This window comes from Euleptes europaea, chromosome 7, assembly GCF_029931775.1.
Source record: "Euleptes europaea isolate rEulEur1 chromosome 7, rEulEur1.hap1, whole genome shotgun sequence".
NCBI classification, from domain to species: Eukaryota; Metazoa; Chordata; class Lepidosauria; order Squamata; family Sphaerodactylidae; genus Euleptes; species Euleptes europaea.
In genome coordinates, this window is record NC_079318.1 from 30666066 (window position 1) to 30684134 (window position 18069).

Here is an 18069-nt window from a genome sequence, read left to right on the forward strand (position 1 = left end):
GGTTGACAATGAGGAAATTGTTCAAGACTTTCTATTCCTTGGCTCCACCATCAACCCAAAGGGAGACTGCAACCAAGAAATCAAAGAGTACAAAGAGGGTTTAATATGGTCCAAGACCAGCATAAAAACATACCAGAAATCAGGAGATTGAGACTAGGTAGGGCAGCCATGAAGGAGCTAGAAAAGATTTTGAAGTGTAAGGATGTGTTACTGGCCACCAAGACTAGATTAATTCATGCCATCGTATTCCCTATTACTATGTATGGGTGTGAAAGCTGGACAGTGAAGAAAGCTGATAGGAAGAAAATAGATTCCTTTGAAATGTGGTGTTGGAGGAGAGTGTTACGGATACCGTGGACTGCCAAAAAAAACAAATCAGTGGGTTATAGATCAAATCAAGCCTGAACTGACCCTAGAAGCTAAAATGACTAAACTGCGGCTATCGTATTTTGGTCACATGAAGAGACGACAAGAGTCACTGGAAAAGACAGGCATGCTAGGAAAAGTGGAGGGCAGCAGGAAAAGAGGAAGACCCAACAAGAGATGGACTGACTCAATAAAGGAAGCCACAGCCCTCAATTTGCAAGACCTGAGCAAGGCTGTCAAAGATAGGACATTTTGGAGGACATTGATTCATGGGGCCGCCATGAGTCAGAAGTGGCTTAACAGCACTTAACACACACACACAGTAAATTCATGGCACAGGCAAGATTAGAATTAGAAGCTTTTTGATTCATAGCTCAGACTCTCGGCAACTGTGTCAGTATCTGTCAGCTCCAGGTAGTGCAGACTCCAAAGGCATTTCCCTCTCTAGGTGTCTGGGTGCCTTAGATGTTCGTCACCTGCCTGATTTGATGTTGCAGAGATCAGTATCCCATGTATCCCTCTCAGGAGGCTCGTGCCTGTTGATATCTGAGAAGGAACTGAAGTTTGTTTCAGTAATGATATACAACCGAAGTTGCTTGGTTTACACTCCCTGAAGCCGCCACGGTTACTGGAATGTTTATATGGCTTGTTCAGTCTCAGAAAAAAGGTTTTATTTCATAAGATTTATTCATAATAGCATTCAGAATCTTTCATGCCGAACCGCGTCTGGTTCTGAATATAAAATGTAGTTATGGTCAAGCCCATTGCCAGAGGGATGGTTAAGTTTCAAAGAACAACACCAGGGCTGTTGTATTAAGGAACTGAAGCAGAAGAACTGGCTAAGATTTTACAGCCTGACTAATCAGCCAGGCAGAAAGCAAATATGAGGCAAATTCCTCAAGGTGCTATAGAAAAAAGGTAGAACCCCTCTCTTTCTTTCTGTTCTTGTATAGGTATGACTGGAAACCTGATGTGATCATTGAGTTATATTCAGGATCATGCATCTGATGTCTCCCCTATTCAGTTTCCTAAAAGATAACCAATATTCTTCACCCATTATAAATTTGGCAAATTAAGCTATACCCATGTTCCTGTGGAGGATGTATTTATATATATAATGACTTGCAAGTGTGAAACAGCCATTACAAATCAAACACCACAGTCTGAGCTTTCTATTAGAATCATTCCAATTAAGTCTCATTCAGTTCAACCTAATTTAATTACATCTAATTCAAGCTGAGATTCCTCAGTCGCTCCAACATATGCATGTGTGAATCAGTTCAGCAGCCTAGATTTTCAAGAGGTCTTTTGGCAAGGGCCACAGTGGCAGAAGACAAATGAGAACTGACAGAAGGACAGTATGATGAGTAACATTTATGATGGGGCAGGACTTTCCCATGAGGCTGCATAGCTGCTTTGACACATAGTTGATTTGCACAGTTAGCTGCCCAGGGCACACTGTGAGAAGCCAGAGTAGGGTTGCCAGGTCCCTCTTCGCCACCGGCGGGAGGTTTATGGGGTGGAGCCTCAGGAGGGGGGGTTTAGGGAGGGACTTAAATGCCATAGAGTTCAATTGCCAAAGCGGCCATTTTCTCCAGGTGAACTGTTCTCTATTGACTGGAGAACAGTTGTATTAGCAGGAGATCTCTAGCTAGTACCTGGAGGTTGGCAACCCTAAGCCAGAGGCTTTTGCCTAAACCAGAGTCATGTTTAAATCAAACCATATTCAATGTAACAGAGGAACCAGGATCTATACAAGCAGAGAAACTCAGCTGTGAGCCATTCATACATATTCTCAGACCTTTGGTCCATCAAAAACAGTATTGTCTACTCAGACTGGCAGCAACTCTCCAAGGTCTCAAGTCTTTCACATCACCTGGTCCCTTTAACTGGAGATGCCAGGGATTGAACCTGGGACCTTCTGCATGCCAAGCAGATGCTCTACCACTGAGCCACAGCCCTCCTCCTCTGCATTAAGTACAAAATAATGCAGATTTGTTGCACACTCTTATGGATGTACTAAGATCTTTATCTTCCCATGAAGACTTACTGGAGATCATCTATAACTATGATGATGATAGCCAGTGTGGCATAGTGGTTAGAGTGCTGGGTTAAGATCTAGGAGACCCAGGTTTGAATCCTATTCTGCCATGGAAGCTTGCTGGGTGATACTGGGACAGTCTCTCTCACTCTTTCAGCCTAATGTACCTCACAGGGTTGTTGTGAGAATAAAATAGAGGTGAACAATGTAAGCCACTTTGGGGTCCCCACTGAGTAGAAAGGGGGGATATAACTTCAGTTTGGGTTTTTACTTTTTAATCAAAGTATAATAGAAACAATCTAGATACACTTTGATTCTCTTAATAAACAGAATTGTCCAGTGTGCTGCTCAGTAAGTTCCGTACCCCTGACGTTTCCCCATTCTCACCTGGGCCTCTCTTGAGCTTCTATTGACAAGAGTTACTTTTCAGCCACTTCGTATAGAGAGGTATCATGATTTATTAATCAATTAATCTTAGCCTGCTGAGTAGCTGTTCACAGTAGTTAAACAAGTGAAAATAAAATGTTTGAACAGATAATAAAGATGGAGTGTAATTAATATGACCTCCCAACAGTGAATACTCCTTTATCCCCTCCTCTCTGGCACACTCGGCATCCTTTTCCCAATATACAAACATTAGCTTTGTGAAACTGTTTGCTTTGGTTCAGATCTCCTCCCTCCTCCCACCACTACCTAGGATGTAAGCAAAAAACACACAGATTTGCCAGGAACAAACAGGATAATCATCACTGGTTGTATGTTTCCCAGGGCAAATGGCAACAATATACTAGACCTTAAACTGATCCAGCAAACCAACTCTTACGTTCTTATTTAAGGAAAATATATCTTTAGAGCAATAGTCTGTTCCTGGAGTGAAGACTTAGAGGAGGGCAGCAGGGAGCTGTTCCCGTTGGCCACAGAAGATAGGACTCGTAATAATGGGTTTAAATTATGGGTGGAAAGGTACCGGCTGGATATTAGGATTTTTTTTTTTTACAGTAAGAGTTGTTCAACAGTGGAATCAGCTTTCTAGGGAGGTGGTGAGCGCTACCTCACTGGACAAACCCTTGTCATGGATGCTCTAGGTTGATCCTGTATTAAGCAGGGGGTTGGACTAGATGGCCTGTAAGGCCCCTTCCAACTCTATGATTCTATGGTGGGCCAATGTTTTTTTTTTTTTTTACACTGGTCCATTGGATGGGGAAGAACAAGCTGAAACTGAATCCAGATTTGATGGAAGTGATGCTACTTGGTTTTGTTAGTGTTGTAGAGGGGATTGCTATCCTACCCTTGGTAAGATAAGTGTATTCCTTCCAGGCTATGTGAAGAGTTGACCAGCACCCTTGGATCCAGCCTTTCTGTTAAAGAAGAAGGATAGTAGAGTTGCTAAAAACACTTTCTTTCAAGTAGATCTTATGTGAATGTTATCTTCCCACTTTAACTCAGCTGAACCAGCTTCACTGATCCAGACTACTGTAACCTTGATGAGAGACTGCTGTAACATAGTCTACATGGGGATGGAGCTTAAAGATCTCAGAAAACTCAATTAGTGCAAAGTGTTAGGCACTTGTCTTTTAACTGGAGAATACCAATAAGAACATATTCTAAATCAGCTTCATTGGTTGCCTGTTTGTTTCCAGACTAAGTTTAAGGTGTTGGTTCTTAACTTTGAAGCTCTCTCTTAACTTTCATGACCTGGGACCTGCATATTTTGAGGACTGTCTCTTCTGGTATGTACCCACTCACCAGTTTTGCTCTTCCAAATTATTTCTACTTTTCATACCGTCCCACAGGATTGAGAGAGCATCCTTGGCTTCGCAGCAACCCTACTGAAATAGCTTCCCAGAAGAGGTGTACTTTTCTTGCTGGTTTTGTAGTAAAGCCTTGCTGTTCCACAGATCTATTGGTTGAATTGGCTTTCTGCTAAAACATGTGATGGCCCTTAATATTTCTTGTGGATGGACTGCTAGTATTTTTATGTTGTTTAGCAAGCAGTTATGGATTACATTGAAAGTTTTTATGACTGTTATTGTTTGGTTGTTTTATATACATCTAGGATAGTATATATATTTTTGTAAACGCAGGACTCCATTGTAAGTGAAAAATGGTGATAGATGACAAATAAATAATCTAGTGTGCATATGGATGTGATGTCCTGGTCAATATCAGGGATTGAACAAGGTATTTTCAAAGCGTTCAGAATGGGCCTCCTCTTGAAAGGAATATGCTTGCTCTGTTTGTCCATTAACAGTGTCATGAGACAGGCCAAAAAATATTGACTACAATGAATAAGATAAGGCTTCATTTAAAAGCTTGGACGGAAACATGTTGTCTTGGCTCCTAAAAGACAGTGTGGTATGTACCAGGAAAACTTCATGGGTGAGGGCATTCCAGAAGCCAAGTGCAACCACTGAGAAAGCCCTGTCTTTAGTTGCTGCCAGACTAGGGTGGCCAGGTCCCCCCTGGCCACCAGAGGGAGATGAGGAGTAGGGTTGCCCGAATCATGGTTGGGAACTTCCTGGAGATTTAGGGATGGAGCCTGAGAAGGACAGGGACCTCAGTGGGGTACAGTGCCATAGAGTCCACCCTCCAAAGCATCCGTTTTTTCTGGGAGAACTGATGTCTGTAGTCTGGAGACGAGCTGTAATTCTGGGGGTTTTTCAGGTTCCACCTGGAGGCTGGCATCCCTACGCCTGACTAACCTCTGCAGTTGGAAGTGCAGAGAGCTGGGTATGGAAGGAGGTTCTTACCCAGCGGTCTGGACAATAGTGGTGAAGGCAGTCCTTCAAACCATTACCATGGCTAGATCATCTTCTCCCCATACAATAGTAAATTTTGATTGTGTAAGTCTGGATTGTCTTAATTCATCAGTGGAACCTGCTTTTTAGAGTAGAAAATGCATGTGTTACATTTGAACTTACAATTCATGATTAAAGGAGTGTAATGAATAGTAACTATATATATTTCATTGCAATGGTTTTTTATAAGGTTGAAATTGCACTATGCATAATGGTAAAAAGGTAAAGGTCCCCTGTGCAAGCACCGGGTCATTCCTGACCCATGGAGTGACGTCACATCCTGACGTTTACAAGGCAGACTTTGTTTGCGGGGTGGTTTGTCAGTGCCTTACCCAGCCATCTTCCCTTTACCCCCAGCAAGCTGGGTACTAATTTGACTGACCTCGGAAGGATGGAAGGCTGAATCAACCTTGAGCCGGCTACCTGAAACCAACTTCCGTCGGGATCGAACTCAGGTCGTGAGCAGAGCTTTTGACTGCAGTACTGCAGCTTAACTCTCTGCGCCACGGGGCTCCTCCTATGCATAATGGTGCACATAGGAAAAACAAACTGGGTAAATCTTCATGAGTTAACTCCCAAATGTATCTCTCAAAGGTGACCACTAATTTATAGCTGGCAGAATCATGGAGGTTGTTACATCCTACTTCTTGCAACTTCGTTCTCCAAAGTGTAGAACTGAGATAATTTTTGATAGCCCAGAATAATAGCTTTCTTTTTCTTTCTGCTTAATTTTCAGGACCCAGCATTCTCTTCAGCGATTCATGACAAGCTACAGGTGCCCAATACTACCCGGAAGGCTTGGAACGAGAGGGACAATCGGTGTGACGTATGCGCTACACACCTGAACCAGCTGAAACAGGAGGCTATTCAGATGGTGCTGACACTTGAACAGGCAGCCAACACTGAACACTGTGATGCTTCTCCTGGCTCCCCTCCTCCCCATCCCACGATTCCAACTTTAGTGGGATCCCGACATATGGGCAGCTTGCAACCCAGGGACTGGGCATACATGTCTGCGCCCTATGCCCCTTCCAATTATGCCAGCTTCCTGCCTAACAAACTCACCGGGAAACCTAACAACATAGGGATTGTTAATGGGATAGAGAAGAAAAATGGTTCCTTGGGACACCAGACAAAGGTCAGTGTACAGATGGCCACCAGTCCAAGCAATGGTAACATCCTGAATTCTGTGGCTATCCAGGCTCACCAGTACCTAGATGGCACCTGGTCTTTGTCAAGAACAAATGGCGTTACGCTGTACCCTTATCAAGTAAGTAGAACAAGAAACGTCTTTAAACTCTTTGGTATACTTCTTAGTAACGCACCTTTACCTTCCCTTAAATGAGGCACACAGTCCGGAAGACATTTTTAGGTGTGATTATTAATTAATTAAAGTGCACATGACTTGCCTTTTCCCCAAGAACCAAATCTGCTTGCAAAAGATACCCCTCTACATCATAACAGTTTTGAAAATATAGAGATTGCATTCTTTTTCCAATTTAGAGGTAGAGCTGAAGAAGGGATTGATGATATTTATATATATTGATGAAAGTACATATCCCCTGTCTTTTCAGTCATCAAATGATAGACATTACTCCTATATTTTAAATAGGGTGAAGCGGGTCTTGTTGATAAACATACCTAAATGTTGATAAACACATCTATTATTTCTTTGTTTAATATTTCCCCCATTAGATTATAGCTGTAGAGTGTGGCCTTAGGTAATATGTATTAAGTAATATTATGTGATATTATTTCACATACCACTGTCTGTCCAATTATAAGACTAGGGATTAGGGCACCCGGAATAAGACATACAGCTCTATTTATACAACCCTAATATCTGGCATCCATCCTGAGAGTCATTAAATTAACACTGCAAATAATGTTAAAGAACCACTTACATCGATATACTTATCAGAAACCTCTCTCTCTCTCTCTCTCTCTCTCTCTCTCTCTCTCTCTCTCTCTCTCTCCCCGTGTGTGTGGCATAGAACTGGATTATTGTTTTATGGCTGGAAGGGTAGCAAACGTGAAGTCTGGAGTCATTCACAGCAGAGAATAAGTAATTGGTTCTTTGGTAATATTCAATATGATAAGTCCTGGATGTAATAATTATGTTAATGATACAAACTAGGGAATAGTAATAACTCATGTTATGGCTCATGTGAGCAGTGGGTTTCCAAGTTTGATTTTCTAGCAATTGCATTGTTGAAGAGGAAAGAATAATATGGTATATGAAATACACAGTGGTTTTATAATGAGAAGCTAAGGAAAATCTGCTGATATGCAGTTGGCAATAAAATTATTAGTTAAAATATTCATTTATCTAAAAAATCTATTAGTTTTGTCTGCTTTTGTTTTTTTCATAGCTAGATTTTTTTTTAAAATACTGATATACCTATGCATATTGGTTAGAATCTAATATGTCAGGAAGAGGAAGTAAACTGCTGTAGCCAAAATGAGGTAAATACTGAATTTTACCACCTGATCCTAAATATGTTAATTTGGAACTAAGTTTGTCTCCCTTTTCTGGGAGTGCTTCTGTCTCTTTAAATAAATGCACAACAAACAGAAATGCTGCATTAGATATAGCTTTCCACGGTGACAGGCCCTGTCTACCAACTGAGGGTATCCACGCAGCCTTTTATGATTTTGAGGAGGTCTGTAAACCTTCCCCTCAGTTACAAGCTGTTGTTAGGGTAGCATGTCTAAAGGCTTTGGGTTCGCTGCCATTAGTTGAGTTTGGGTGGTGAGCAAGAACATGGAGGTCACTGAGGCAGTTCACGCACTCCCAGGATCGAAATGTTTAAACGTTCCATTTCTTGCTTACCTTGATTCATGCTTCTCACGTTCCATTTTCCTGATATATGCATCAAACAGCTTTGGACTTTCCTTTTGCATCCATTCACGTCAACAACTGAACGTCCTTTCGGCTTTAGTCCAGTTGCATCATTAAGTATAGCACTACATGTCCTTGTCCTCTGCTCTTCCCTAGTAGCAGATTGAGTGTCCTCTGACCTGGGGAGTACCATTTTCCAGCACTATATCTTTTTTCATTTTGGATTGTCTCATCACAGGGTTTTCATGGTTAGTTAGAAGTAGTTTACCATTGCCTTCTTCTGAGTAGTACTAATCACGGGTAACTGAAGTGACATTGCTGTTGTCTATGAAAGATCCTCCACCAGTGTCACATTCCACTACTGCTGGTGCTTAGTAGCTACCCATCAAAGATTCCTCCACCCCCATCACCTTTGGGACTGTCTGTTCTCCTCTGCTGATGTGGCCATTGATCCCTGAAGGGGGTAGACACAACTTAGTCTCGTGTCTCAGCTGTGACCATTTCACCTTGAGTGATACTACTAAGAGGTTAGACTCTTGAAAGAGTCTAGACCCCTTACCTTATTGCTCCCAGCTTTGGTGACCCACAAAAAAACCCTCACCACATTAAGGTGTGTCCAAAATGGGGAAATCCTATTGTGCTTCCCTTCAATATTCCATACCCCTTCTGAAAGATGATTGGTTGCTGGAGCAGTGCTCCCACAGGCCCAGGGATGACACAGCTGACTGGCTGTTATTCCCTTCAGGGGCGGGACAGCCTCCTGTCCATCACACCCACATTTCCAGAAAATGCTGTACCTCTTGAATTTCAATTTCATGCTGTAAAAGAGAAACAAAAAAGAGCTAAGCACAAATTATCACCGTTTTCCTGTTAATTGTGTTTTTCTTTGCTTCAGTGTGCCACAACTCTCTTTGTCCAACCGTACTCATTCTAACAACGTGTTTGAAACATAAAACATGACTGTCTAAATTCTTAAGTGAAACACTGATGATTCTGGTATCTGTTGTTTGAAGTTTTTTCTTCCAAAGCATTAGCGTGGAAGACGCACTAGCTGTAAACTACACAGCACAGCTGAGCATGATTTTGTTGAGGAGGCTGTTGGGCACAAAATCCCTGCTAAAGGCTGCATTTTAGAAATGCTGAGCTAATGGGACCAGACAAAATATTGTCTTTGGATAAAGAGCATTGCAGGTCCACCAGTGGGGTTCATTGCCCTCTTCATCACAATTTGTCAGACTGATGCCCAAGAACAAGGGCTGTGAGAATGGCTAGACTTAATGGCTCCTGATGTGGGCATCTCCCCATTGTAAATTAGCTTTCAGTAGGATTGTCTAGACAGTCTGCCAGAAATGCTTGACTGCTTTGTGAAGGCTGATCTTATTTTTTTGTACTGATTCTCTGCTTATACGATAAGCGAAAACCTTGACATTATAATAGAAGGCTGCTGCACCTAAACGCAGGCGTACATAATATTGGGAAAGGTTCTTGTTGCCATGCTCCAAAAAGATTGATTTGTCCCATCAAAATGAAAAAATACAAAATCCCATTATCCTCTGCCCAATAGAGTTGCTAATTTTTCAGCTAGTTAACAACTAGTCGACTAGGACTGCATTTGACTAATTTGATTTTTATTTATTGGCAGTGGTAACGGATCTTAAACTGACATCTTTTATGTGTTTTATAACTGTTATTTTATTTGCATTGTAAGCCCCCTCGATTTCTACAAGGTGGAAAGGAAGCGAATGTTTTAAAGAAAAAAAGAAATAACATACAATGTTTGATCCAGTGCAAAGATTGGAAATCTTTCCTGCTTTCCCCTCCCCCCAGCAGCCCTTTTTGGACCCCAGGACAGTTATTTCGGGGGCTGCAGGACCCATGTGGACTAATATTGCTCTGATTACATTGTTTCAATTATGTAATCTACCTTGAGTCTCCCTGAGAAAGGTGGACTATAAATATAGTAAATAAATAAATAAAATAATAACCACATGGGTTGGGAGGCTGCAGTGGGGAAGGGTGTAAACGCCCATTTGCCTCTTCCATCAGAAGAAGAAAAAATATAGGAAGAATCAGCCCCCTTTTTGCGGTTGCTCATTGCCTGAAATGTCTTTTTTTTTCTTAGCAGACTTGTGTTTTTTTAATGTCAGGTCGCTAATAATTAGCTTTAATAGGGTCATAAGTCATTAGTTGACCTTCTTACCAAGAAGTCATCGTTTGAACCAATATATTACAGTAATTGGCTAATTATATCCGACTCTCAAACTGTAGGTCTAGTTGTGTCTTTATTCCGTGATGCCGTAAGGGGAAGTTGGATTTCATACTAATTGTAACTTTTTAAAACAATTACTCTGGTATGATTTGATTTTGCATGACATTTTTATGCATGGCTTAATGACCCTAGAATCATTCATTTTTCCTTCGTGATACCACATGAACAAGGGAAATGAAAAGGAAAGAGTATCCCAGCAACCAAAAAGAGTTAAGGAGGCTTATCCTGCCAGTATGAGAGCCCCATGACTCAGCTATGATGGGAAGAAGCAATCTGTGAGCTCTTAAAAAGAGCGAGATAATCTTTAATACAATGCATGACATGAGATCACAATTAGTAAGGATTTGGATTCTTGACTTTCTGCTGTCTAGTTTGTCCATATATGAGATTTTGTCTTCTTCCAGTAAGACGATCTAGAACAATCTGAGTCTGAGAAAGCTGGAGCAAACGGCGAGCAACACACAAAAATGAATAAAAATGTGTAACTTTCCTGATGAAATATAACTCCCAAACTATCCTGTGAAGAACCTTACCTTTTTAAAGAGGCTTGCCATAACAGGTTTCTCAAGGACATATTGTGTCTTAATTTGGAGGTATACAGCTCAATTCAAAAATACATTTCTAAAAATACGTTTTTGTGGGCTTTGGTGAGCAGTTTTTTAAGGTGGAGCCACCAAATTTGCAGTGTAGCTTCAGGTGACTCTCCTTAGAAAGATTGATCAGGGGGTTCAATTTTACGGGCCCCCGAAGAGGGTGCCCCATCCATTCTCCATTGCTTCCACTGGAGAAAAAATGGGCCCCCATAAAATTGTACCCCCTGACCCAGTCTTCACCAAACTCAGGGGTCTGTGTAAGGAGAGTAAAGGTAAAGGTCCCCTGTGCAAGCACCGGGTCATTCCTGACCCATGGGAAGACGTCACATCCCAACGTTTCCTAGGCAGACTTTGTTTACAAGGTGGTTTGCCAGTGCCTTCCCCAGTCATCTTCCCTTTACCCCCCAGCAAGCTGGGTACTCATTTTGCCGACCTTGGAAGGATGGAAGGCTGAGTCAACCTTGAGCTGGCTGCCTGAAACTGACTTCCATCGGGATCGAACTCAGGTTGTGAGCAGAGCTTGGACTGCAGCACTGCAGCTTACCACTCTCTGCCACGGGGCCCCTGTAAGGAGAGTAACTAGCAGCTATGTTGCAAGTTTGGTGCCTCTATCTTGAAACACACCCCCACCAGAGCCCCTCAAAGATCCCCCATTGTGTAATGGTGTAGTAGTTAAGAGCCGTGGTTAGGAGCGGTGGACTCTAATCTGGAGAACCGGGTTTGATTCCCTACTCCTCCACATGAAGCCAGCTGAGTGACCTTGGGCTAGTCACAGCTCTCTTAGAGCTCTCTCAGCCGCACCTACCTCACAGGGTGTCTGTTGTGGGGAGGGGAAGGGAAGGTGATTGTAAGCCGGTTTGATTCTTCCTTAAGTGGTAGAGAAAGCTGGCATGTAAAAACCAACTCTTCTTCTTCTTCATTGACATAACATTGAGCTATGTCAGCTGGAAACAATGGAGAATGGATGGGGACACTCTCTTTGGGGGCCCATAAAATTGGACCCCCTGACCTTATCTTTATCAAATTTGGGGGTTCTTCTAAGGAGAGTCACTTGAAGCTATGCTGCAAATTTGGTGCTTCTACCTCAAAACGCAGCCTCCCCAGAGCCCTGATCCCCCCTAGGGTAAAATGAACCTGAAAAAACTGGGAAAAATCCAGAAAATTTTGGTTTTTCAGATTTGCCTTTTCGACTCCATTAAAATGGTGCCTCTTTTTTGGCCCCCCAACCTGAAATGGCTAGTTCAATATATCCAAATGCACACCCCTAGTCTTAACACAATACTCACTGGGCTGCATTGGGTTCACTTGAAAACCTCTTTCATAATCTGAAAATCGGCTGGATAGATAGATAGATAGATAGATAGATAGATAGATAGATAGATAGATAGATAGATAGATAGATAGATAATTTATTTGCAGCACTTAGCCAGTCAAAACATGATAAATTATAAGGGTTCAAAGTTCCCACAGTATTATGTTTTAAAGCAGGGGTCCTCAAACTTTTTAAACAGGGGGCCAGTTCACTGTCCCTCAAACACTGCTGGGGGCCGGACTATAGTTTGAAAAAAATATGAACAAATTCCTATTCACACTGAACATATTTTATTTGTAGTGCACAAAAAATAAGAGAAACAATGCAATATTTAAAATGAAGAACAATTTTAATCAACATAAACTTATAATATTTGAATGGGAAGTATGGGCCTTCACGCAGGGGATTATGCCTGCAATACTGACAGAGGCCAGAGAAAGCAGCACTCTTTTCTCATAAATGCTCCTGAAGTTGCCTTTACTGAACGAGACCCTTGGTCCATCAAAGTCGGTATTGTCCACTCTGACTGGCAGCAGCTTCTCTTTTACATCACCCACTACCTGACCCTTTCAGCTGGAGATGCGGGAGAATGAACCAGAGTCCTTCTGCATTTTATCCTCACTGCAACCCCATGGAGTTGGTCTGGCTGAAAGATAGTGACTGATCCAAGATCACCCAGGGAACTTAAGGGCTGATGCCAGTAACTCATTTTCTGTTGTATATTGGCCAACCAGCTACGTGTGGGTGGGTGTCTTTTACACCCACGTCTAGTTCTGCCTTAGAGATTTACAATAAATTTTATCAGGAATATTTTAATCTTTAAAATCTTAATTAAGAATTGAATATGCAAAACTAAAATGTTCCAGTCAAAGCAACATCATATTTATTTTCAGCCTTTTAGGATGTAGGCTTGCCCATTAAAAGAGTTGATTATATTGGCGAATGATAAACAAAGAGCTACAAAAAATGCTTCAGGTGAACTTTTGAACTAGAATCCAAATATATGTTATTGGGTATAATTCCTCCACAACTCAACTCGGTTCATAAAGAGCTATATCAATATGCAACCTCTGCTGCCAGAATTGTTTATGCTAGGAATTGGAAATCCAACATAATTCCTGACATCACAGAGTGGAATATTAAATTTTCGGATTTTGCACTGATGGCTAGACTGACTCACCTGATTAACAAGAAAACAATAAATTAATTTGTGATGAAATGGCAACTTTTATATTATTATTATTCACTTGACAAATGAATTATTCTATATATTAAGATACCAATGTGTTATAAGAACATGGTTAGAGAAATTCAGGATGCTTTAAATGTTTAGCTCAAATAATAGAAGTTAGAGTATTAGTTCCTTCTAGATTAAGGGGGTTACCACACTTGTATTCCCATCAATGTATTAAGAGTTTGAAAATATTATAAAAAATACTGTTTGCACTTTCTGTGTATTCCCACCGATGTATTAAGAGTTTGAAAACGTTATAAAAAATACTATTCGCACTTTGTTTGGCCCCTTTAGCTGTGAAGACGTCTTCCAACCATTTATAAGTCGTGGTATCCAAAAACCTTTAAAAGCGATATTTTTTATAACATTTTCAAACTCTTAATACATCGCTGAGAATACAAAGTGCAGTAACCCCCATTATCATGTTGAGGTCTGGGGGATGTATTACGTTTTAGTGAGTTTTAAGAAGTTTTAACGTTTTAGAAGAACGTTAGAAGCTTTGCTATTAGTTTTTTTTTTCTTTTTTGTTAAATTTGGATTAAGTCGGGACCTGGATGGTGAATTATCCTTTACCCCTGTTCCCCATCCCTCTTTTTTTGGTACCCTTTTATACAACAACAACAACAACAACAACAAAAAGAGTTGATTATAATCAAACACAATTCTTATACAAGTTGCTTTCTTCTTGAGCAGTCATCGTAGCCCATATTATCTGCTGTGCTAATTTATCATCACTTTAATTATATCTGTACATGTATGTAAAATGTATTTATTAAATACATGCATGTAAAACATATTAATGCATGAAGCAGCCCTTAGTCTGACCCTAGTCTGAGTATGTGTGGTTCAGGGTGTCTTTCAGAACTGCCTGCATTCATAATATATGAATGACATGGATTAAAAATACCAATTGACCAGCTGCTTCTGAACTTTACACTTGTTCTGGCCTCATTTTCCTGAAGAGCAGAGAGAGGTTACACATGACCAGAGGTGATGAAGTATCAATCCCAGGTAATGAAATGACTTTAAATGCAACTCATATTCTCTAAGGCAGATTTAGACAAGTGTTTCACCTTTCGCAACCTCCCATGTCTTAGGTTATCCCCTGAAGAGTTCAAGAATTCAACAATAGAGGGTAATGACCTATCACCTTTGAAAGAGCTTGTCTGTTGGTCATGCTTAAGGTCACTAGGAAGATCTCAGTTGAACATCTGTAATCTTGATTCATAGAGAGACAGAATGAGAACTCCAGTTTTAACCATTCTGATGTCTTCATGTAGATGAGCCTGCACTTTTAATAAATATTTTAAAGGGATACCAAGCAATCTACATTTAAAAAAATAATCAACAATGGCCTTTAGCTAATCTTGAAAATATTGTCTTTCTGATGGCGGTCTAGCAAAGAAAAGCTTTAATATTAATGTAAATAATGTTTTATATTGAACAGGTTTTTAAATGTTCTAGAGAACATTTAAACACAGAACACAGATCGTATTCTGAATGGTTAATGTTTATTTTTTTAATATATGAAGTGACACAGTTGTATGATAAAATTTGTCCTCTGCCAAACAATCAGAACCAACAAATGTACATGACTTTGCAAATTATTTAAAAGAAAACACTATGTGAAGTAGCTATGGGTTTCAGTGGATTGAAATCAATATTTTAGTACTTCAGTATTTGAGAAAGTGGAAGATTATTACAGTATACGATGTCTGACAAGTAAAGAAGATAAAACTTTAATTGTTTGAAACCCCTTAAAATTCTGTTGCCTCAGTACAGTGATATAAGCAAGCATGCCCCTATTATAAACTATTCATAGGTCAAGGTAATTTTATGCTCTTTAGTGTTTATAGAAGTTGTGAACTGATTAAAATATTTTAAGGTGGCATATGCAAAAAAAGTCTCTTAAAATAAGATTTTATACATGTTGAGAAACTTTTAAATAGGGCTGTATGTATCTCAGCAAAATAGTTGCAAATGAGTCACAAGGGCTTTGACCATATTGTACTTCGACTAGAATAGCTGCCTGTAACAACGACCGGGTTGAGGTGCACAGGTCTGTTGCGGGAGGGGGTTCCAGCCACCACCCAGCCCCTTTTCACCCCTGTGTTTCACCAAATTGAAAGGGCCAGGTGTTTTGGTTGCCATCTGCTTTCCTTTCATTTCACTGACCCCCATAGTTTGCTTCCAGGACTGGGTGGTTGGACACATCCTCATTGGCTGCTTTCAAAGAGATCTTGGCAAGTCCCTCAGGCTCTCTCAGGGCTGGTGATATTAGATCTCTCATAAAAAGTCAGATTCTTCCCCAGTAACTGCTGTGGTGCCACCCCATTTCCCTTCTCTGCTGCCTTTATTCAGTAACTCTGCTATAACTCCTGCAAAGGACATGACACCTTATGTAAATATGGAAGAAAAACATACCTCTAATTTGGGCTGTCATGGGAGGCTGTGCAACCATTCATAATAGGCTTACAGCGGATATTCTGAACAAAGGTAGCCAGCTGTTTTGATCTCCCTCCCAGCAGCAGTTGTGAACCTGGCAAGATGTAAATTCCTGTTCTTGGGGGGAAGGACCATCAAGAAAAAACCATACCCCAACATTATACCCCAGATTTGCTGTTGAAAACCATTTGTTCCACCACTAAAGGTTTTATGTCCTCCTTATTCAGGTGCATTATAGTTTGATATTTACAGGCATTACTGTGTAGGGGTGAAGACAATAAGTTGTTCCTAAGACCAAACAATACATGAAGGGGCAGCAATTTACAGCGCATTCCAGACTTCTGAGGACAAAAGTCCTCAGGAGGCCAGGAAGGGGCTGTGCTGGCGTTGGGGCCCCCCACGCCGGTGTCCGGGCTACTTACACCATTGTAAGTGGCCCCAATGCCAGCGGGGAGGTCTGGACACTGGTCTCCCAGCACGGCCGTGGCAATGCCACCCTGGGACACCGACAGGGCCTTCTACCAGCGTCCCACTGGCGTAAAGGCCCGCACTGACGTTCCGGGGGGCATGCTGGCGTCCCCGGGGGTGGGCCGGGGGGGCAGAGGTGGCTGTAGGCAGCTCCCTGTGCCCTTTCAGACCAGCACGCCAGCAGCGAGAACAGCGTTTTAGCAGGCACAGCATCGCTCTTCTCAACGGGGCGAAAAGCCCCGTTTAAAAAGAAAAAAGCCGCAAAAAGGCTTTTTTCAAGGTTTCGGCGGGTGGGGAACGGTTTAGGAGGCGCCACGGCTGCACCTCTGCCACGCCGTCCCCGCACGGTGAAAGCTCAGGAATGAGCTGATAGTCAACAAAGCAGGTACAGAGGAGTACAGACATTCTACCTGTTCCAGAACCATTTAGGCATTGTAAAATCAACACCAGAACTTTGAATTGGGCCATGAAACAAACTGATGGCCCATATTATTGTTGTAATACTAGGAAAATATGATCAACATGGCATGCCCTATTAGCATTCCGGTCGGCACATGCTACATAGCTGAAACTTCCAAACTGTTTTCTGCTCCTGGTAAAGCATGTTATATATTCCACTCAGTATCTGATTGTGCCTGCTTCATTCATATATGACATGCGGGGCGGGGGGAGTGACTTTTATATCAGTAGGACTATATGTGTTAGGGAAGCTAATCACACTCCTGCCTTATTTCCTTGTTTTCCGTTGCCCCCAGCATTTTTCTTCAGCTGACACTTTTCTAGTTCTGGAGCCAGGCTGAGGAGAAAATAATGAGGGTGAGGTGCTGCAGAGAGTTAAGACAGGAGAAATGTTCGGCTTCCTTCACTGTATCCCTTTTGATGTTAAATTAGACCCTCGATCCATACTTTATATGTGAATGGTGCATGATACTCGCTATCTCTCTCACACCTTGTGTAGCAGCAAGAAATGGCAGGTTCAGATTTGTTTCAAGTTTCTGCTAAATGAGGAAGGCTTTTTTATTCCGATTTTCCCTTAGGAGGCAGTTCACACCACGGAGGTGTTTTTGTCTGTCACCTTGGCTAAACAGGATGACCGGCTAAAGGCCCTCCATTTAAAAAACATATCAAGACATCTGCCTCTAAATGTCACTGATGAACATTTGAAAGCACCCTAGTTTGTGTGTTTAATCCAGTAATTATTTTGGAGCGATTAGATGGTAAATCAGGGGATTAAGTTGTTCTCAGATAAATGAAGTTTTTAGGATTAAAAAAAAGGGGTGGGGAAAGGGCCTATTGTTAACTGCTGCCTTACTGATGACCTTGTCAGCTACCACAGGTGCCTACAACCTCAGTAATAATCCTAAATGCCCTGAAGCAATATTAGCAGCCAGGGCTTAACTGGATCTGTGATTATCTTTTGAGAATTGCATTGGTCTTCCTAGCCTGACAAAGGCAAGTTCATGTATCCCTTCCGACTGGAATGAAAAGACAGAAGTAGGCACCTGGCTAGCTGGCAGATAACAAGTTAGGATACCAAGGCAAAGAGAGAATATAAAAGACATGGCGGATGAGTAAAACAGTGAGCAGAGAATAGAAATTTATGACTGCGAGAGCAATCCTACTCAGGCCTATTCAATGGGGCTTTCTCCCAGGAAAGTATTCTTAGGGTTGCTTTCTAGGGTTGCCAACTCGGGGTCAGGA

At 41.5% G+C, this 18069-nt stretch overlaps 1 protein-coding gene across 1 annotated transcript in view; it reads left to right on the forward strand.

The window, feature by feature from the left end:
• KIF26B (kinesin family member 26B) overlaps positions 1-18069 on the forward strand; it is a 366977-nt gene that overhangs the window by 122937 nt on the left and 225971 nt on the right. The window contains exon 3 of the mRNA XM_056853346.1: positions 5942-6475. Coding sequence (XP_056709324.1) covers positions 5942-6475 — 534 coding nt within the window. The remainder of the gene's footprint in view (positions 1-5941; positions 6476-18069) is intronic.